General features: G+C 40.4%; 1 protein-coding gene across 1 annotated transcript in view; it reads left to right on the forward strand.

Moving 5' to 3' along the window:
- Positions 1-20,630, forward strand: part of ARMC2 (armadillo repeat containing 2) — a 104,336-nt gene that overhangs the window by 31,058 nt on the left and 52,648 nt on the right. The window contains exons 6-10 of the mRNA XM_081250532.1: positions 4,066-4,142; positions 8,487-8,585; positions 12,735-12,910; positions 18,453-18,555; positions 19,900-20,123. Of these exons, the coding sequence (XP_081106658.1) occupies positions 4,066-4,142; positions 8,487-8,585; positions 12,735-12,910; positions 18,453-18,555; positions 19,900-20,123 (679 nt within the window). The remainder of the gene's footprint in view (positions 1-4,065; positions 4,143-8,486; positions 8,586-12,734; positions 12,911-18,452; positions 18,556-19,899; positions 20,124-20,630) is intronic.

Genomic DNA, 20,630 nt, shown 5'->3' on the forward strand with positions numbered 1-20,630 from the left:
CGGCTGGGCCCGTGAGCCATGGCCACTGGGCCTGCGTGTCCGGAGCCTGTGCTCTGCAACGGGAGAGGTCACAGCAGTGAGAGGCCTGCATACCGCAAAAAAAAGAGAAGGATTTCACAAAAGAGCTTTAAAGAATATTTTCTGGAATTGTTTTATTCTTGGTACATCAAAAGATATTCCAAAAAAATTAATTATGGTCTTTAACAGCATGGAACAGAAAGCTGAGAAGAAGAACAATTATACTGGATGTTTGAATCAAGGTCTAGAAACATTTAATAGGCAGAAACCCTTAGCCAAGTATAACACTGAAATTTAATGAGTCCAACATAGATGGGGGAAATCTGCCTTTAGCTGCATATGGAAGAAAAGACGAGAATTGACCAACACTGTGATGTGACCACCAAAACGGCTCACGCGGTTTTAGGCTGCATCATATAGAAGCTTTCCTCTTTGCTCCTCAGGCCATACCTTTAGCTCAGTGCTGGGTTCCAGACAAACTGACACTCACTCTGAGTAACTCAACAGGCTGACGGAGAGATTTGATGAGGAACAGTTGAAGGGACTGGAGTTTGTTAATGACAGCAGTGATGACAACCGTGATAGTAGTAAACACTTGCTGAGTATTTACTGTGTGCCTGGAACTGTGCTAAGCGATTCCACATCACGTCGTTGAATCCTCACCACAGCCTTACGTTGGGGGCACTGTTATTTACCACCCCCTCATATGCAGATACGGAAACCAAAGCTTAGGTTAAAAACTGAACCCGAGGTCACACAGCTAAGAAGTGGCGGAACCATAGGATTTAAGCCGTAGGAGATGAACTTAAGTGGTGACCACGACGATGGTCAAGAGAAAGAAGGATAAAGATTTGTTTCATTAGTAGAGCCAAGATCAATGGGTAAAAGTTACAGTGAGACAGTTCTTCTTTGAGTACAAGGGCATCTAGTCTTGAGCAGAGAGCGAATTTCTTTTCTGGATGCTTCTCTCCCCGCTTCATGCTTTCTGTGGGTCCTGAGCTGCGCGGAAACCCTGTTAGGCTTACCCTCTCCAGACTGGACGGTTCTTCCTCCATCCTCATCTTCCTGGACCTGTCAGTCATGCTCACTTTCTCAACATGCTGGACTGCACGAGAGCATGTTTTCTCTGTCTTCTTGCTTTGGACTCGTTTTCCTGTGTCTGTCCTTTACCTGTGACTATCTGAGACAAGGCCGTGTCCTGAGATTCTGGTCTTTGAGCCACTCTTCTGATAACTCTAGTCCCGGAGTACTGCTTTGACTTTTCACGGAGCTCCTTTCCTGATTTCCACATCTCCTTTGCTGACGCTCCGTTTTTCATCAGAAACTCAACATGGCAAAACAGAGACCTGCTTTACCCCTCAAACCGTGCTGCTCTCTCACCTCCCCATTTCTGTATGGCAACCCTGCTGTCCTGTTCCTCCAGCTCTGCCTTTTCATCTTTCTTCTGCCTGAAATCATCCACTGAATCCTATCAACTTTTCATTTATAGGGTCTCTTGAATTTGTTCCTGCTTCTCCAGTCCCACTATCACCTTCAAAGAATGAGTCCTTGTTACTTCCCTCCAAGTCTCCTAAATACTTTCATCATCACATAACTCCAAACCTCACCATTTCCTCGTATAAGAACCTAGGACAGACCCTTATCGCCCATCTAATTGGGTCCATTGATTCAATGCAGAGTTTCAGATGGCTGTTCCTGATACCTGCCAGCAGAGACCTATTCCTACATTGCTGGCCCTGTGCAGTTACCCCCTTACCCTACCCACCAGGCTTCTCGTGCTCCTCCTTACCTTCACTCATGCTACTCCCCCCCACACACTGAGAGCAGTGTTGTCATTTGTCAGTTTGACTTTTACGCTTTTAAGTCCCACCCTGTGGTCCACTTCTCCCTCTCAGTAATCACTTCCTCCTCAGCATCCCTCTAGTCCTTGTAACCTGCTGAATTTCACGTTCTAGTATTTGATTAGAGAATCCATTAGAATTTTCCATTAAAAAAAAGAAAAACGTCCTTAGTTCCTCAAAGTAGATTTTAAACTTCTGGGCAATGTCTTATATGTTCTTTATCACAGTAACACCCAGCACTGGGCTGCTCAGACAGGTGCTTGTTGACTCGGAACAAAAGAGAAAAAGAATATTGACAATTTATTAAGTTCTTCAAACATACCAGTCACTGTGCTCAGTAGAGACATTGCCCTTATTTTAAGAAAAGGAAAACAAGGCCAAGAGATTAAGTAACTTACCAAGGCCACATGGCTGACAATACTTGGACCCAGGATTAGACCCCAGGGAGTTTAGGTCCAGAGCCTGCACACTCAACCACTGTACCATGATGATCACACAGAGGATTAGTGGATGCCGACCCTGCGCTCTTCTTGAGAACCAGTAGGACCCAGCACTGTCAAGGTTTGGTATTTGATAAGAAGGACCCCTCTTAACTGCCCCTCCAAATGGGGACACACAAATGTGGTATTTACGGAGGCAGCCTCATCACGGCCATGTCCTCAGGGAGGATGGATCAGGGACTTGCATTAGATGCAAACTATCCTGCTTGATTTCAGTAGCTGTTTAGGACCATAATGAAAAGAAAGGCTTGTCTCTGTGGTCCTCAAACTTTCTTGCTATTTCTAGAATTGAAGTCTGGGAACTTCCTTGGCCTTACACCCTGCCAAACTTTTGGTATTCTACCTTTTCGTAGTGTTGTTTTTCTTTACTTCTGTCTTCTTTGAGATCTCCATTTGCATCTCTACTCTGAGAGTGTTGACAGAAAGGCTCCCATCCCCATTTCTTTCTTGGATTGGCCAGAACATCTTGCTACCAGATCTATGATTTTACTGTATATAAAAATAAAGCAATTGTTTCAGAGTAGTAAATAAGTAGACCCTTTTGGGGAGAGTAACTCGATCTTTTCTCTATTGTACGATAAAAGGAAGTGTTAAATCAAGTGTTTTTTAAAAAAGGAAATGTTTATGGAAAAAACGGTATTTGGAGAAACGAATCCTTGGGGCAGTATTCAAGGCCAAGGGCCAAGACACAGCACTGAACATTTGCTGCGGATCTCACTACACAGGAAGCAGGAGCAGTGGACAGCCACAGATGTTCATGGGTGACCCTGGCCACATGAGTGTGCATTCTTTATGATTTTTGCGGCAAATATTATATTTGATGGCGAAAATGAAATTTTTGTTGTAAAACTTGCACTATTATTCTCTAAGTAGTTTTTTTTTTTACCTTGGAATTTTGTACAGATATTTAAAAGTAAATGTTTTAAGTATCAGCTCTAGCTAAAGAGAAGTTACGTCCTTCATAGACCATCTCTACATTGTATATAAGCTTCAAAACAAAAAACCCAGGCATATAATCCTGCTGTTGGCCAGCCACCAAATTTTCATTTGAAACACAAAATATTTGTCATCTGGGGACTGCTCGAATTTACCTTCGATTTTTTATCATGTCAAATATTTCTTTAACAAAAATTTTTTTAGAGAATATTAATTAATTTTAAAATTATAAAATGGAGACAGGAGACTTAGTGATTTAGTGGAAAGAACAGTGAATTGGAAAAATGAGACGTGGGTTCCAGATCTGACCCTGCCGTGTGATTCTCGCCACATCTGACCAATTTGGGAACGGTCTTCTTGCCTGGAGCACGTGTGTACCAGAGTGTGAGAGAAAGAGGTCTTTTCCAGCCCCTAAACGCTACTAGGCTTTTGTGATTCAAGCATACCAGAGTTCTTTCTTACTGCAACAGTGACCTCTTGTGGTGTAGATCCTTAATCAGTTTTTTTGATTTGCAAAATAAACTTTGGATTTATTTTGTTGTTGTTTCTAGTAGCTGTATTTCATATTGTAAAGCAAATCTGACTTGTCTTTAAAAGGTAAATCTCAGTTGAAAATCAGAGGTTGCTTTAAATGAGATATGGAGTACCAAACTCCATTTCTGGTTTCTTTAGAAATTATATTTAGCCAACTGTTGACTCTTGACACTTAACAAAAAGAGAACTGCTTTGGCTTTTGTGCTGAGTGTTGTGTGTATTCCTCTTCCTCCCAGGGACCAGGAGAAGAGGCATTCAGGGGCCTCCTTATGCTCCCGAAGCTCAGACCGGAGCAGGCTAGACACCAAAACAGGTGAGGCTCCTGTGTTCTTAGAGGTCCCCAGCACTCCTTCATCTTATCCTCAGAATCTCCGTCTGTAGGATAATCATTTGCACTAAAGAGGTCTGATGTTGGCTCACTCTTTGAAAATTCCAGGAACTTAGTCCAGCTTGGTCACATGTCGGCATTTATTTTGATAAATTTTTATTATTTTCACAACAGTCTTAGCACTCTTACCGTTACCCAGCTCTAGTGCCTCAAGCATCTGTAGATTACAATCTTAATGACTGCACAGAAATTATTTTGTGAAAGCACTTGGAAGGTTGCAAAACTTGACATCCACATTGTTCTTAAGTTCAATACTTGAGTCAAAATCGTGGCTCCCTTAAATGAAACTATATTAACTATATGAAATCAGCCCTTTGCAACTTTAAACTGTTTGAGAAAGTATATAACAATATAAATCACAGGCTAGAAATGCTACAAAGTGTATTCACACAATGGAACATAGCAGTTAGAAAAATGAACCAGAGCACATTTATAATATTGAATGAAATGACTACAAACATAACATTACATGAAAAAATTAAGTTGGAGAAACAATGCCATGTGTTGTTTATGGTTACAGATCTATGTGGTAAACATGTAAAGTCAAGCATGATAAAAATAATCATTCAATTTAGAGTGGTGGTAACCCCTGGGGAGGGGAATGGATGGGGTAGGCGCACAGAGAGCATTAACAATATCTGTAATGTTTATTTCTTTGAAATAAGGAGGAGAATGAAAATAAAGTTAGTATTTGACCAAACTATTTTTGGGTACACAGGTGTTTGTTATATTCTTCATACTTTTTTTGGTGCACATGATCTTTTATGAAACCAAACTAATATTCAGTTCAAAACTATTTTATTACCTTCAGAACTAATTTCTTATCAATCAGATGACTTTTGTGACCAGTGGGAATTTCTGTAGTACTTAGGAAAATCTTAGACTGATTTCCTCATCAGCATTGTTACTAAGCATCTTACGTGTGCATGCTAAAAACAGCAGCCAATAAACATTGTGTCAAGTTTTTGTGTCCACAACTCGAAGCTGTGGTTAAGAACTATAACAACTGAGACAGCAAAATCTTCAAAAACATGCTGAAATTTCTGCTTGACTTACCCAATTTCCTGTTGAATCATAATTTTTATATTTAGCAAACTGTGAACCTAGATGAAAGTGCTTTCTAAATGGGTTGTTGCCCAGGACTGAGACAAACTGTATTTATTTGTCATCTGTGGATCTTAAAAAGTAGTCACATGACTCTAGGCTTCAGTTTCTAGGGTAGAAGCTGGGTTAGTGTATAAAATGGGGTTTTTGTGGAGAGCAGAGTTGGAGGAGGTGTGTGACGTGAAAGGCCATAGCCGGACACCACTGCTTGCACAGGGGTTCCTGGGAGAGGGTTGAAAGCAGACTTACACCACAGTGTCTGGCAAACTTCTGTTCTGAGAAGAAACAAGTCTCAGAAACATTCAGAAGGGCCTACGAGGGCCTTTCCTTTCCAAAGGCTAAATAAACTGCTCTGTGATTTCTGGCTCACCCCTGTAATTCAGCTCTTCCTGGGGTGAACATGTTATCAGTTTTGTTTGTCCTGACAAACGGTTTGATAATCGTGGTTTCTCACAGAGCGGTCCTGCTAAAGAGCATGTCGCATAGAAGGTGAAAAGGCTGATTTGAACTGATTGGACTTGAAGTCTGTATTTCTAATAAATTTAAGTGTGTCATAAATAGTTGTCTATTATATTTTTTGCCTGGCTTATTATCTCCTGGCTTTCCCCTTGCCTTGATATATGTTGAATTTATTCGCATACTTTGGACTTTGACTATGCCTGATACCTGGGAATATGAGCCACTATGGCTTTTTCATATTGCTTGAATAGTCATGTTTACTTTTAGGATCCATAACCATAATTTATCAATGTTAGGGAAGATTCATAAAAGTAATAATCCAAAAGATGGAGATGGTGGTCTGCAATCCTTTTCCTGCAGTTCTGAAACCCCAAAAGCTCTGAAAGCTGAAGTACTGCACAAACTCATTTAGTGGCAATGCCTGACCCTCACTGATGGGAGGCCAGTTACAGTCTTTGTTTCTTTAGTGTGAGTATTCCCATGTTTTGCTGCAGGGTGCTGCTTCAGGAGACCCCGCTGGGGGTGGTATGTCATGCAGTGTGGGCACCATATTGCCTTACTCAAATTCAAAATTTTCTGAATCCCCAACCACGTCTGGTCCCAAAGGTTTTGGCTACGGGATTGTGAACTGATATGGACTGGTTTTGTCCTAAAGACAATTCAACTATGTGTTTTGGTGAATTCTTCCTTTTGGGTTGGGCAGATTCTGTGCAACCTTGCTATGAAAACCATTGACAGCACCTACATTGTTTAATAACAGCTTTGTTGACATCCTTTCTCTCTGCTTTTGCTGCTCAAATGCTCTTCATGCCCAGTGTGCATCGGCCCCTCTTGATATTAGGAAGGTGTGATAAAAGCAAGCTTGGACTCACGGCAGCTGGGGGTGGCCGTTTCCAGCACGGAGTGTCAGGGAGAGGCCTGTACGCTGGGCGGGAGAGCTGTCCAGGTTCTCCTGGGTGACATCACCACTGCTTGAAAAATTTAATATGTGTTGTGTATTTTTTTCTCAAGAGTAATACATGAGAGGTTTCGGAAAACACAGGAGCACATAAAAGAAGATAATAACCTGTAATCCCAATACTTGGAGATGCTCATTGTTACCCCATTTTACAGAGGGAAAGTGAAGCAACTTGCCCAAAGTCAGCTAGTAGGTGACAGAGCTAGGAGTCAAACCCAGACAGTGACTCTAGAACCAGTGCTCTTAACAGGCTTCCCTGGTCAGCTTGTCTTGGTTTTGAGTTAAAACGCCCTAAAAATATACAAGCCACACACCCTTTCACTTCTCTGTCTCTCTCTGCAGAACCTTCTGATTGCCCCTATGATTTCTAACTCTCCATGTGGCATTTTTAGGGTCCAGGCACCCACTGCGGGGGCACTTAACTGGTACCAGGTCTGCTCTAAGCAGGCACGGACTCCCTGAACCAGTATAGGTTGGGTGCCAGGTGAGGGCCTTAGGGGGTGGCCTTCAGAGAAGGAAGGCTGAGGATTTTGTCTGTAGCACTGCTTCTTAGTGCCCGGCACAGCGGTGCCCGCTCCGGCTAGACTGTCAGTGTTTTAGACCTGGAGATCTTGCCTGCGTGAAATGTAATCATTATTTGCAGTTTCTAATGTGATTTACATTTCTCCCCAACGTTACCTTCTAGTTTTCCAGTTTGCTTCAGGGCAGAATGGCCCTGAAGAGGTCAAGTGCAAGGGCTATGGAGCTCTATGACCTTGGGCAGGTAACTTAATAACCCTGAGCCCCACTTTCTTCATCTGGAAACTAGTGACAGTTTGGGGACCTCCTCATAGTGGGACAGAAATTAAATACAGGCCTGCTGGGTCTAAAGTATACAAGCTGTGGGAGCCATTACTCTTCCACAGCCTAAAACCTCAGGCAGCATCTCTTCTCGGTGATGTGGTGACATCCTACAGCCCGATACGCTTCAGACAGTGACGATCTGTTTGTTGGTTTTTTAATCAGGGAAGTGAAATCCATATTGATGGAGTGTTACTAGACGCTAGGCACTGGGCTCAGAGCTTTGCCTATATCACGTCTCTGTATTCTCATAACCCCGAAGGCAAATAGTTTAATCTCTGTTTTGCTGATGAGGCTCAGAAAGGATAAGAAACCAGACCCCTGTCACCCAGGGCATCAGTAATGGAGTTGGGATTTGAACTGAGACCTGCCAGCTCACAGAGCTCGGGCTTCCCACCGCCCCACACAAAGCCACGGGCGTGAACGGCCCTGGCCTCACAATAATGTGGACATTTTATTTTCTATAGGAAAGATAGTCCCTGCAGGCCTCCCTTTCAGATAATTTTTCAGTAAACATGTTCAAAATCCTTATTCTTTTCATATCGATAGTTTTCTATTTATTTTATATTACAGAGGGATATGTTTAAGTAAAAAAACAAACAAAAAAACAACTCCAAACTCTTTGCCTCACTGATAATAATTTCAGCATTTACAAAGCTGAAGACTTTATGCAGTGTCCCAGAGTTTAAAGTTCTGATTTCTTTACATTATCTTATCTGAGTTTAATTTGGGATGATTTGATTAGAAGAAATGTAGTTCTAATTAGAATTAGTTGGGCTTGGGGGGCAAAGCGTAATGTAATTCTAGAGTTTGTTAATTATAGGGATGGATAACACAGTCTCATGGCGGTGCTCCAGTTATAACTCCTTTTTCATGGCTCTTTCTCCTCTTCTGGGTTTCTATTGCAGACTCAAAACTCGACTTGCAAGAAAGGGATACAGAAATAGAAGTAGGTGAAGTCTTTTGGAATACAAGGATTGTACCGATTTTGCGTGAATTAGAAAAAGGTAAAAAAAAAAAAAAAGTTGTTTTACATTAAAAATATATGCACTTATTTATATGTTCCTCATTGCCCTGATATTTTCAGCACACTTTGACTGTCATTTCTGTGAACATGTTCAAAAACAAATGAAGTCATCTATTTTATTTACCCAGTAATGTATGTATTAGATATTATCAATACATGTAAACTTAATTTTCAATGAGTAAAATTATACTTTAAATGCAGCAAAAGAACCTACTTGTGAAATTCCCTTTGGAATATAAATTATCACCTCCTCTTCCCAAGGAAATGCCAGTTTGAACACTGTAGAGTGGCAGTTCATGAAAAACGGTGAAAAATTAAAACAGATTTCAGGCCTCTGAAACCCTAAGTCTCATAGACTGGCATCCCTGGCAGGTGTGCCTGTGGTTTTCTAGATCCAAACGTATACAGTCGGCCCTCCATGGCTGCAGGTTCCACACCCACAGATTCAACCAACTGCAAATGGAATTTTGATCCGTGGTTGTTTGAATTCAAGGATGCAGAACCCGCGGATATGGAGGGCCGACTGCACTATGTCATTTTATACAAGGGACTTGAGCATCCACGGATTTTGGTATATGCAGGGGTCCTAGAACCAATCCCCTGTGGATCCTGAGGGAGGACTGTATGTCCTCTTTCCTAAGGTTGAGCATGTGTGTCAGGGAGGCCACTCAGAGCAGGAAGTGGCCTGGGATATGCCCAACCCTTACACTCTGGAATGCCCCAGCAAGGAAGGCTCACAACCCATGGGTCTCTGCCAAGGTCACCTATGGAAAGCTTGACCTATGGAATACCCACCCCCCGATCCCACCTTCTGCCCCCTTGCTGCTCCTCAGGGATTCCACTTCTGAAGTTGAAATGGGCTCCTCTGGAGCTACAGTCCTGGCCCAGGGCCGAGCCCAGTGCCTGGCCCACAGCACACATGAGGCCCTCACTAACAACTGTGGAATGAGTGCTCCTTGGATGAGTGAACCAGCATGGTAGCCACCGGAAGAAGCCCTAGGAGAAGCAGGGTAAATGAGTCCTTCCCACCAACCAACCAGGGAAGTTGTGCAGAAGACCTACTTCCTTAAAGGTTCAAATGACCTCACCCCTCCTGGGCTCTCTGATGATGCTTGGCAGTGCTTCTGGTTAATGTGGGAGCCCTGGATGGGGTTTCTGGTCCTGGTGCTGCTAACGAAGCAGATGGCTGGGAATCACCTGATCTCTGTGCGCAGAGGTGCTCTCACCTGCCAGGTGAGGCATAGCCGAGGCTAGAACATCACCAAAGTCCACTGCAGCTCAAAACCCTGAGAATAAGACCATGATGACTTTGTTCCCCCTAGGGTCAATCGTTTTCACCCTCATGATAGCCTGATTACCATCGGGTCCTTTATTTTAGGAGATGTGCCTAAAAACTAATGGGAAGAGCAATCAATCTGGGCAAAGGTTAAAGAAAAACACATACCAGGAGGAGCACAGTGGGGAGGATAGGGGCAGCACAAAGGCCTGTCTTGGAGAAAGTCTTCAGCTTGAAGGATTTTAAGAGGGTTCTGAGGGCTCTGTCACCACAGGCACTAACAGAGAAAACTTAGCAGGAGTTTGGGGTTTGAAATGTGGATGAATCTCCCTTCTTGGGGGATTATTAAGTGCTGAAGGATGACATCTCTTCCATAGACAACTTTAAGAACAGCAAGTGGTGGTAGGACTAGGTTACTTGACCCTTTGAGATCTTTCCTTCCTCCCTTCCTCCTTCCCTCCCTCCCTTCTTTCTTTCTTTTACTTTTTATTTTGACATAATATCAGACTTTTAGAAAAGTTGCAAGAATAGTACAAAGAAATCCTGTATGCTCTTCCCCCAGATTCCCAAAATATTAACATTTTACCACATAAGCTTTATCATTCTCTCTCTCCCTGCCTCCCTCTCTCCCTCTTGCTCTCTTTTTCTGTACACACCCCCCCCAACACACGCACATATTGTTTTTTTCCCTTTTTTGAACCATTTGAGAACAAATTGCCCTCATGATACCCCATATCCCTAAGTACTCTAGCATGTATTTTTAGAAACAAGGGCATTCTGTTACGTATCTGGAAATTACAAACCTTATTCAGATTTTGCCAGTTATCCTAATGATTTCCTTTAGAGAAAGAAAATACCGTTGTTTGTCATGTCTCTTTTATGTCTTGATGTATTTGAGGAGAAAAGGCCAATTATTTTATAGACTGCCCCACAAATTGGGTTTGTCTGGTTTTTTCTCACCATTAGATGCTTATTAGGTATTTGGGGCAGTGTGCAGCATGAGTGGTGCTGTGTCCTTCCCAGTGTATCATATCAGGAGGCACGTGATGCTGATTTGGTCCTTTACTGGTGATGTGGACTTTGATCACTTGGGGAAGGTGGTGTCTGCCAGGTTTTTCCACTGTAAAATCACTGTTTTTCCCTTTCTAATTAATAGGTATCTTATGGGGAGAAGTTACTTTGAGTCTACCTACCTTGCTTTCTGTTACTCATCAAACTTTCACCCACTAGCTTTAGCCCCTTGAGAATCTTGATAGCTCTTAGATTCAAGCTGTCTTTTGAGGCTACATGGCAGTTATAACAGACCAACTGGTAGAAAGAGGTAATTTGATCAATAGTTTAAAATTTGACCCGGGAGCCTTCCTTTTTAATTTCTTTTAAGCGAAAACAGCTGCTCTTAAGTAGAACCCACCAGGCTGAAGAGTTTGTGGAGGGAAGTATTAGAAAAATAGCTTGAAGTCTACCCACTGCCACAGAGTAGCCCTCAGCCTGGACCTGAGTTTGTGAAGAAACTGCCAGTAACAGAAGAATAAAACAACAAAACAAAACTATTTCTTACAGTAGAGCTCAGGTTTTTCCCTTTATTTAAAGTTAGTCTAAGTCATTTCCCATCAATTCATTTATTTCAGTGCATAACTGAAAGGCATGGAAGGTTACTTAGCTATTGAGGTTTAAAATTTTTTCTTAGATGTTATTGTTGAAAAGAGCTAAAAATGGCCTGAGTCATTTCCTTCTGCAGGCGCACACTTCCTCTATGCGGGCTTTCAAGAGCACATTATGGTATTTATTTAAGATTGGTTTCCTACTTTTAAATTTTGTGACGGAATCTATCAGAGATAATATTTTTCAACTGAATGCCTTATACCTTGGATCCTTATATTCCCCTCATGTTCTATTTTGTGTGCTACTTTTCTTCCTTGTATGCCTGTTGGTAGGGCTACCACTTGCAAAAATTGCTTTCCTCAGAATTCTAATTATAAAATGAAGTGGTCTAGGTCTCCCGTTTCCTAACTAAAGTCTTCTTTTTATTATCCTCTTTGCTAATACCCACCTCCAAATAATGGTGGATGTGGTGACATTTTGAGATTTTGTTCCACTTGCACCTTCCTTTCTCAGATGATGAGCATTATTCTCATAGGAAAATGTTGATCATCGTTTTCATCAATAGACATATTAGAAAATGAATCTGCATTAAACTGTGTTATAGGCTGTCAGTACAGCATTTTCACTGCACCACGCACTATCGGTTCAAAGATGCGTCAGACGTGGTTCCTACTCACTTAGCATGACATCTGTTTGAGGGCATTGGGCATGTAACACAACATGCATATGTATGTGAAAAGTAACAGTATTTGTTGAATGTTGCATGGTACACCTTTTTGAGAGGAGCCAGAAAGTAAACAGAGCCTTGAAGGACCAAAGTCAGTAGCGACGAGGGTAAGGAGAACATTCTGGGCCCTTGGAACTGTGTGGCAGAGGGTCCGTGGCAGAGACGTGAGTGGAATGCTTCTGGGGCCCTGAGCAGAGCATTGGTGGGTGGCTCATCAGGAATAAAGGAGAGCAGCTGAGATAATGCAGCTCCACTTCTCAATACACTCTTTGAAAGACTGTGTGTTTTACATAAGCTAACTGATTAATAAAGAAGTCAGCATGGCAGGAGATGGAGCAACAAAATGGAAAAAAAAATCAGGTAGATGGAAATGATAAGAAATGGAAAAAAAAGAAACATAGTTCAGGAATTTGAAGATGTCCAGGGAAATAATTATAGGGTTTTACTTATACCTTCTGTGTTTGACACACTTGTAAACTTGACCTCAATGAGTAAGTTCTGCTTTGCTCTCTTTGCCCTGACAGAGGAAAACATTGAAACGGTTTGTGCTGCTTGCACACAACTTCACCACGCTTTAGAGGAAGGAAACATGCTTGGAAGTAAATTTAAGAGAAGAAGTATTCTCCTGAAGACCCTATATAAACTAGTTGATGTTGGCTCAGACTTGCTGAGCCTTAAACTTGCAAAAATTATTCTAGCAGTAAGTTTTTCTTTCCTCTGGTCTCGTAGACTGTAGCACGTAAAAGTTCTGTTTAATGCTTTATTTGTAAATATTACAAAGAAGATTAGAAATGCAGTGTGGCTCTTCGTTTAGAATCTTGAAAAAAAATTAAGGTGGTAAACTGACATCCCAGAATTTTGACCAGAAAGTACCATCTAAGGAACTAAGGCTGAGTACAGATAAAATGTTCAAATAACCGCCTACACATGGACTGTGGCAAGGTTTTTAAAAAAGTGACAACAGGCAAACACATTCAAAACAGTCGCTCAGGGGCTTCCCTGGTGGCGTAGTGGTTAAGAATCTGCCTGCCAATGCAGGGGACACAGGTTCGAGCCCTGGTCTGGGAAGATCCCACATACCGCGGAGCAAGTAAGCCCGTGAGCCACAACGACTGAGCCTGCGCGTCTGGAGCCTGTGCTCCGCAACGAGAGGCCGCGAGAGTGAGAGGCCCGCGCACCGCGATGAAGAGTGGCCCCTGCTTGCCGCAACTAGAGAAAGCCCTCGCACAGAAACGAAGACCCAACACAGCCAAAAATAAATAAAATTAAAAAAAAAAAAAAAAAAAAAACAGTCGCTCAGGTAACCCGACTGGAGATCAGTATCGGAGAGCCCACTGTGGTTTCTGCCCTACGGTTTCTGCTGGGTGCTTGGTTCTATCACATGATTTAATAAATAACTTCAGATAACTTGGGCTGTGGTCATAGTGGCCAGGTGCTTTATGAGGCTGCGTGAAACAGAACCAGCTGCTTAGTGGTCATGGGAAGGTGGTCATAGAAGGCTCCTGTGAGGTGTTAGAAGAAAAGGCCAGACACCTTCAATGAAAGTCTGTAGAACTCTGTCTCAAACAAAATGATATCATTGTTTGAGGGCAGCCCTTTGTTGTCACAGCCATAAACAGTTGGAACCAAAAGATAAGACACAATTATTATAGACCGTTCTAAGAGAGCCGCTAAAACAAATGAATGAAGCTTTGTTTACCTGGTTCCATAAAAGTAAAAGCTATTAACACCCATAATTCATATAATTTAAAATCTTAAAGTACACAGTGAAGGTAAGTGTTGGCATACTTACTAATAGTTTAATAAGGGTGCCCGCTATTTCTTACTTTGAAGTATTTCATAAAGCAGAATATTCTGACTACATATTCTATGCAGTGTTTTGGAGAATTATGTTCTTATTTAGCTGCCACCCTAAACTATTCACCCTCTTTGTAAAAACTGTGATATGATACGTGGTGCAGAAAGCAACATTTCCTTGAAATAATGATTTCAGTCATAGTTTAAGCCCCTCTCATTGATGAAAATGGATCAGTTTTAATGTAACAGAAAGAACATAAACCACAGGGAGGATTTAAAGTCAGAAGTTATAAGTAGAGATGAAAAGATAACTGCACGCTTGCCCAGTTCCTTCTCCAGCCCTGGATTTGGAGCACCTCCTGGCCCAGGAGACCCCAGTGTGAGGCTGGAGGGCTCTACTGGTGTAGCTGCCCTGGGCTGGACCCAAGCAACCAGCTGCCCAGGGACTGCCTTTGTTTTTCATCCTTAGGCATTGTGCTCTGTACCAAGTAAGTAAATAAATAAAAGAGAGAGAGAAAGGAAGAAGGAAAATGCCATGAATTTGTTAATGCTCTGCAGAGAAAATGTCATCTTGGTTATTAAAGGTGCCATTCAAATTAATTATATACATGGCACAATTTAAGTATTTTAGGGCAAAAGGCTGTGATCTGCCAGGAAGTGAACACATTCTGAACTAAACATATGTTTAGATAAAGCCCTTTCCATGACACTGTCTGCCTGGCTGAATCGGGCAAGACCGCTAGGCTACAGTCCAGAGTGCAGAGGTGGGTGGGCTGTCCTTTTTGATTGACTGTAGATGGTGGCCAGGATCGACCAACAAGTCCTACTTCCCATCTGCTACGTGAATCTTCTATAATGCTCCAGGCAAGACATTGCTTCCTTAGACCTTGGTAATGGGGTTCTATGTAAATGTTTTTTTTAAGGACATCATAAAAAGCTGTTGAAGAAAAAAAAATTTGACAAAAAACTGAAGATAATAGGACTAAAATTTTTTAAAGTAACTTCTGCTAATATTTTATCTACCAGTTTAATATTATAATTCAGACATTTAAAATTATTTATAGTTAAAAAAAATCCAGTGAGTATAATGTTAGTTCTGATTTCTTGCATTCTTCAGTTAAGTGGGGTTTGCCAGATAGCCATTTTCATTTTAACCTTTGTATCAAAAAAATCTTACAAAAATATATCTGCCTATTTTAAGATTTTTTTAGAGTACAAACATATATACAGTGTGAAAGCAACTACATTCAGGAAGGGAGGACAATCTAACATCCTATACAGGGGGAAAAACAGAAAAGAAATAGCAGTATGTCAACAGTGACTATATATAGTGGCAGTGTTATGAGTGATTTTTAAACTTCCCTTTTCTTTAATTTTCCAAATTTGCTTTAAATAAAATAAACTCCTATGTTTAACATAAAGGTGAACTACCCCACTGCAAGAACCTACTTTGTGCCAGGGAATGAAAGTGAATAAAATAACCCCTGCCTGGCAGGCTGGCCATGTAGCAGGAGAGACAGAGAGTAAACACTTAAAGTGCTAAAGGGGCTGATGAGCACTGTGGGAAAAAAATAAAGCAGAGTAAAGGGAATGGCCTGTGTTGGGGCAAATGCTGTTTTATATAGGGTAGTCTATATTCCTTGCATATAATTTAATGTTTTATTGTCTTTTTTGTCTCAAAGTCATAATTTTACAGTTACCAAAAGAGAAGGTATAGGAATTTGCTTTGAATGTAAACTGACCTTATAGCAGGCCTGGAAATGGTGGGGTTTGTTGGGGTTTTTTTAATGAAAACTCTGATACCAGGTGTTCTTTTTTTTTTTTTCTTTCTTTCCCACTTTTCACTAAAAATATAAGACTTGGAGTGGGGAGTGAGGTTAGTTGTATTCATTCATTTATTCAACAAGTTTCACTAAGTACATAGCAGATGCTACGTTCCACATGTAGAAAGAGTAGCAAATCATGGTTTTGACCTCAGAGGCTGATAATGTAGTGGAAGATTGCCAACAGATTAAAATATATTCCCAAATATAAAGGGCAATATATATTTCCATTGATACAGATTTTTTTTCTCTCTAGTCAGCTTTTTTCCCCTAGGTTTTTAAACAACATTTTAAAAATACCTAAACATTGAAAACATTTTTTTAAAGTTTCCATTTCCTTTTTTCATCCTGAGAACAGAAAGAATTTCCATTCTGCCACGTGTGACAGTTTCTGAGCCTTCCATAACAGAGCTTCTCAGACTTGAATGTACACACGATCCCCTGGCAAAGTTGTAAAATGCAGATTCTGGTTCAATACGGCTGGTGGGGCCTGAGATTCTGCATTTCTAATACACACCCAGGTGATGCTGAGACGAGATGACATGGCCTGTCTGAGGAGCAGACTCTTCAGTTGCAAAATGGGAGTGACTATAGCTAATTTGCAGGGTTTGCTCTGAGATGTCATGAAAAGCACCAGAGCAGAGGGGCAGACAGAAGCTGCTCCATGAATAATACTCACCTCCCCCTTTCTCTCCAGCTCGGGGCTGACCTCATTCACCTTGGTATTTCCTACAGCAAACAGCACAGCGCCTGGTACACAATAGGAGCTCAATAATATTTGTGGATCAAACATAGAATGAATCTTTTAAGAATATGTCTGACAAATTCCATTATCTTTTTTTTTTTTTACTAGCTGAAAACTCATTAATAAACAATATTGAGGACGTCCCTGGTGGCGCAGTGGTTGGGAATCTGCCTGCCAATGCAGGGGACACGGGTTCGAGCCCTGGTCTGGGAAGATCCCACATGCCGCAGAGCAAGTAAGCCCGTGCACCACAACTACTGAGCCTGCGCTCTAGAGCCCACGAGCCACTACTACTGAAGCCCGCGTGCCACAACTACTGAAGCCCGCATGCCTAGAGCCCATGCTCTGCTACAAGAGAAGCCACCGCAATGAGAAGCCCATGCACTGCAACGAAGAGTAGCCCCCGTTCACTGCAACTAGAGGAAGCCTGCGCGCAGCAACCAAGACCCAACACAGCCCTAAATACATAAATAAATAAAATTTTAAAAATAAGTAAACAATATTGAAGATAATTTTAAGACTACTTTTTTTCTAAAGGAATTTTTTCTTTTTTTTTAGATTATTTATTTTTGGTTGCGTTGGGTCTTCGTTGCTGCACGTGGGCTTTCTCTACTTGCGGCGAGCAGGGGCTACTCTTCGTTGTGGTGCGCGGGCTTCTCATTGCAGTGGCTTTTCTTGTTGTGGAGCACGGGCTCTAGGGATGTGGGCTCAGTAGTTGTGGCTCTAGAGTGCAGGCTCAGTAGTTATGACGCATGGGCTTAGTTGCTCCACAGCACGTGGGATCGTCCCAGACTAGTGCTCGAATCCGTGTCCCCTGCATTGGCAGGCTTATTCTTAACCACTGTGCCACCAGGGAAGACCCTTTTTTTTTTTAAGGATACTTTTTAATTATAAAATAATGACCTATATGCCATCCTTTTCACACAGATATATTTATTTGTTCGGATGACCTCATTTCTACAAATATATTCTACACTCTTGCAGTGAGGGCACATAGTATTTCCATCTTACAGTAGGTTATGTCTTTTTATGCATGGTGTTCACTGTTATACTTTTGTGACTGCTTAATATGAATAGTTTTGATGTTCCACAATTTATTAAACTCTTCGTAAATGTTGGGCATTTAGGATTTTTTATTTTAATTTTTACTACTTTACATAAATATGCAGCTAATTTAGACCATTTGATTCAGTCCTCCTATACTGTGTTTTTTTTAAAGAGTATACTTCCTTATTGCTTAATTTACTTGAATATTTTTCTCTGATTTAGAAGGTAATTTTAACCTTTGAACGTTACTTGCGATTTTCTCAAAGCATTCCAGAAATAGGCTTAAATATTGTAATAAATACATATGTATTATCTAATCAAAGAGTATTACTTTTTCATTTTATTTTATACAACTGATAAATATAATCGTACTTTTCCCCTTTCTTTTCTTTCCTTCACCTCCATGATGTATTCTTTTCTAGGTTAGTTTAATCTGAAATTTTAGCATCCATCTTCCTTTACTTTTGTGGAAGGCAATTTACTCCATTTAATTAAATTTATCAACAGCAGCCCCCCCTTTTCCTCATATATTCTTTAAAAAGTAATAATTTCACATATAAGCATGAGACTTCATGAAGTAAGAAATAAAGGCTTATCATTAAAATGTGCTTACTCTAAATATCACTTCTATTGTACTTACTATAAGTGAGTTAATTAGATACCATAGTTGGCAAATATGAGGCCAAAACTTTTGAAAGTTGAGTTCCTTAGAACTTTTATTTATGTTTTTAAAATTCTCTTGCTGCACTTTTTAAGTTAGATGTTTATGTTTAAAAATCACGGCATATCTTTATTTCCCTGCAGTGGAAATGTGATTTCTTTCTCTGCAGCTTAAAGTGAGTGGAAAGAATCTTCTTAACGTCTGCAAGCTTATATTTAAAATTAGCAGGAGTGAGAAGAATGATTCTCTGATTCAAAATGATGGCATCCTGGGTGAGTATTATTCAGCACTACCATTGAGCAAATGTTGTACTTGGGTATGAATGAAAAGTTTGGAGAGCAAAGTTATAATTAATGATAGCTGGAATATTTTATTTTCTCATAATATGCAGAAGTTAGGTGATGCCTGTTTTTTCTCTGTCCTCTATGTTTTCCATGTTTCATTTAATGTATCCTTTGGAACCTAGGAGGATAACCTGCTATTTTTTTTTAAATGCCTGTAGTAATAATATATAATTTATAAAGTGGTTCCTATTTAAAAATTCATTTCCTGGTCTTGGTTTTACTACTAGAAAAAATACATTTAATAGTGTTTGACATAATTGAAATGTTTGATCTTTTGATATAGTAGGAATGGTTAAAACTGGGAAAACATCTATAACTGTTGTATAAAATTGACATCACAGTGTGTCAAATGTGTTTCAAATATGTAGGTAGAGAAATTGTAATACGTTCTAATTATCTAGCTAATCATGTGTAATTCTTTATATACCCTTAAATACTTAAGATGCTTAAATAGTTACCTAAACAGAAATCTTTTATGAATTAGTATTGTTGATCTAAGGGAAGGCAGCAACATGGAAGAGACTTTAAGTCCTCTTTTTGCAACATAGGATAAATGGTCTTCTTCTTTCTTTTTTTTTTTTTTTTAATCCCAGCAGACAGGGACAAAGCCAGTACTGAAAGAAATTTCTAACACTGAATCAGCTCATTGAGAGTAACAGACTAAAAACAAAGAAAGGTTCTGACAGATGATCACATTGACATTAATAAAAATTAATGTGAGATAGGCATGTTTAACTTTATCAGAGCTGCCTGGACTAATCCTAAAACCTAGTACTTGTATGTTATTTGGATGGATGTTCTTTAAGTTGTCTTGGGAAAGGGTGGATGTTATATTCGAAGCACCCCTTTCTACTGTTGAGATACTTTTAAAAGTTCCTATCTTAAGATTAACTTTCCATTCATACAGCAACCACTATATTCTTAAAGGTTTGTTGAAATTTAACTCTTAAATTGTTTTGATTATTAGTTATTCTATAATAACTCAAACTGTTTGTAACCAAAAATAAAGTTTGGCAAATATTAATAAGAGGCAAGGAATGGCATTCAGTTAAAAGAACACTTTCTTATTTATATATAATAATCCCAGAGATTTGTCTTAGCTAAAAGTAAGCTTTCCTGTTTATGCCATGTGAGCAACTCTTCACAAGCATTTGAATGTAGGTTCTGGCTAACATTTTACAAATTGTATTTGATGTTCACATATAAGTGCTTTAATATCTCTCTTTCCAGCTGATCTACTCATCCATTTGTAATAATTCATCTTTTTGACAGAATCATTATTGGAGGTCCTGAGAAGTGAAGAGCTGCAAGCTAACACCGAAGCTTTCTTATACTGCATGGGGGTGATCAAATTCATTTCTGGAAATCCAGGATTTCTTCATGAGATGATTGGCAAAGGTGCTGTTGAAATATTGATGAATTTGATGATGCAAATAAGCGAGAACACCAAGAAATCTGGTACATGTTTGCCTAATTCAGGCCACTTGTTAGTCCAAGTAAGTATTTTACTTGAAAGAGTTAGACATGTAAAGTTAGTCTTCACATTGTCTAATACCACTTACCTGCCAGTGGGTGTAACAGGAAACAGGTGGGCTGTTATCTGTAGCCAGGTGAGGGTGCCTGGCCTCGGGGATCAGGGTAGCAGCCCTAGCCACACCTCTGCCCCGTGTGTGCCCATTTCCTCTGGAAAGGCTATTCCATGGCTTTTCATGGAGCAGGTCTCCAGCATGTAGACATCTATTTCCACTACCCTGCGGAGAAAGCAGGCCTGGAAGAATGAAAAGTTAGCACCTCTTCAAAACAATTGCATGTTATAATCAGAATTTTAATAGGCAGAGTGTTAACTTTCAGAGTTTAAGACAGGTCTAGCCTGGAGATTGTTCATGAAGATTGGTAGCTTATATCATAAATATTGTATCTACAATAAAGAAAACAGAATTTAATGACACTGAGTGGACAGTTGTTGAGGGCGTGTGTAGACGGTGGTAGCAAAGCCAGATACA

The sequence above is a fragment of the Mesoplodon bidens genome (genome assembly GCF_964165515.1).
Source record: "Mesoplodon bidens genome assembly, chromosome: 12".
Classification (NCBI taxonomy): Eukaryota; Metazoa; Chordata; class Mammalia; order Artiodactyla; family Ziphiidae; genus Mesoplodon; species Mesoplodon bidens.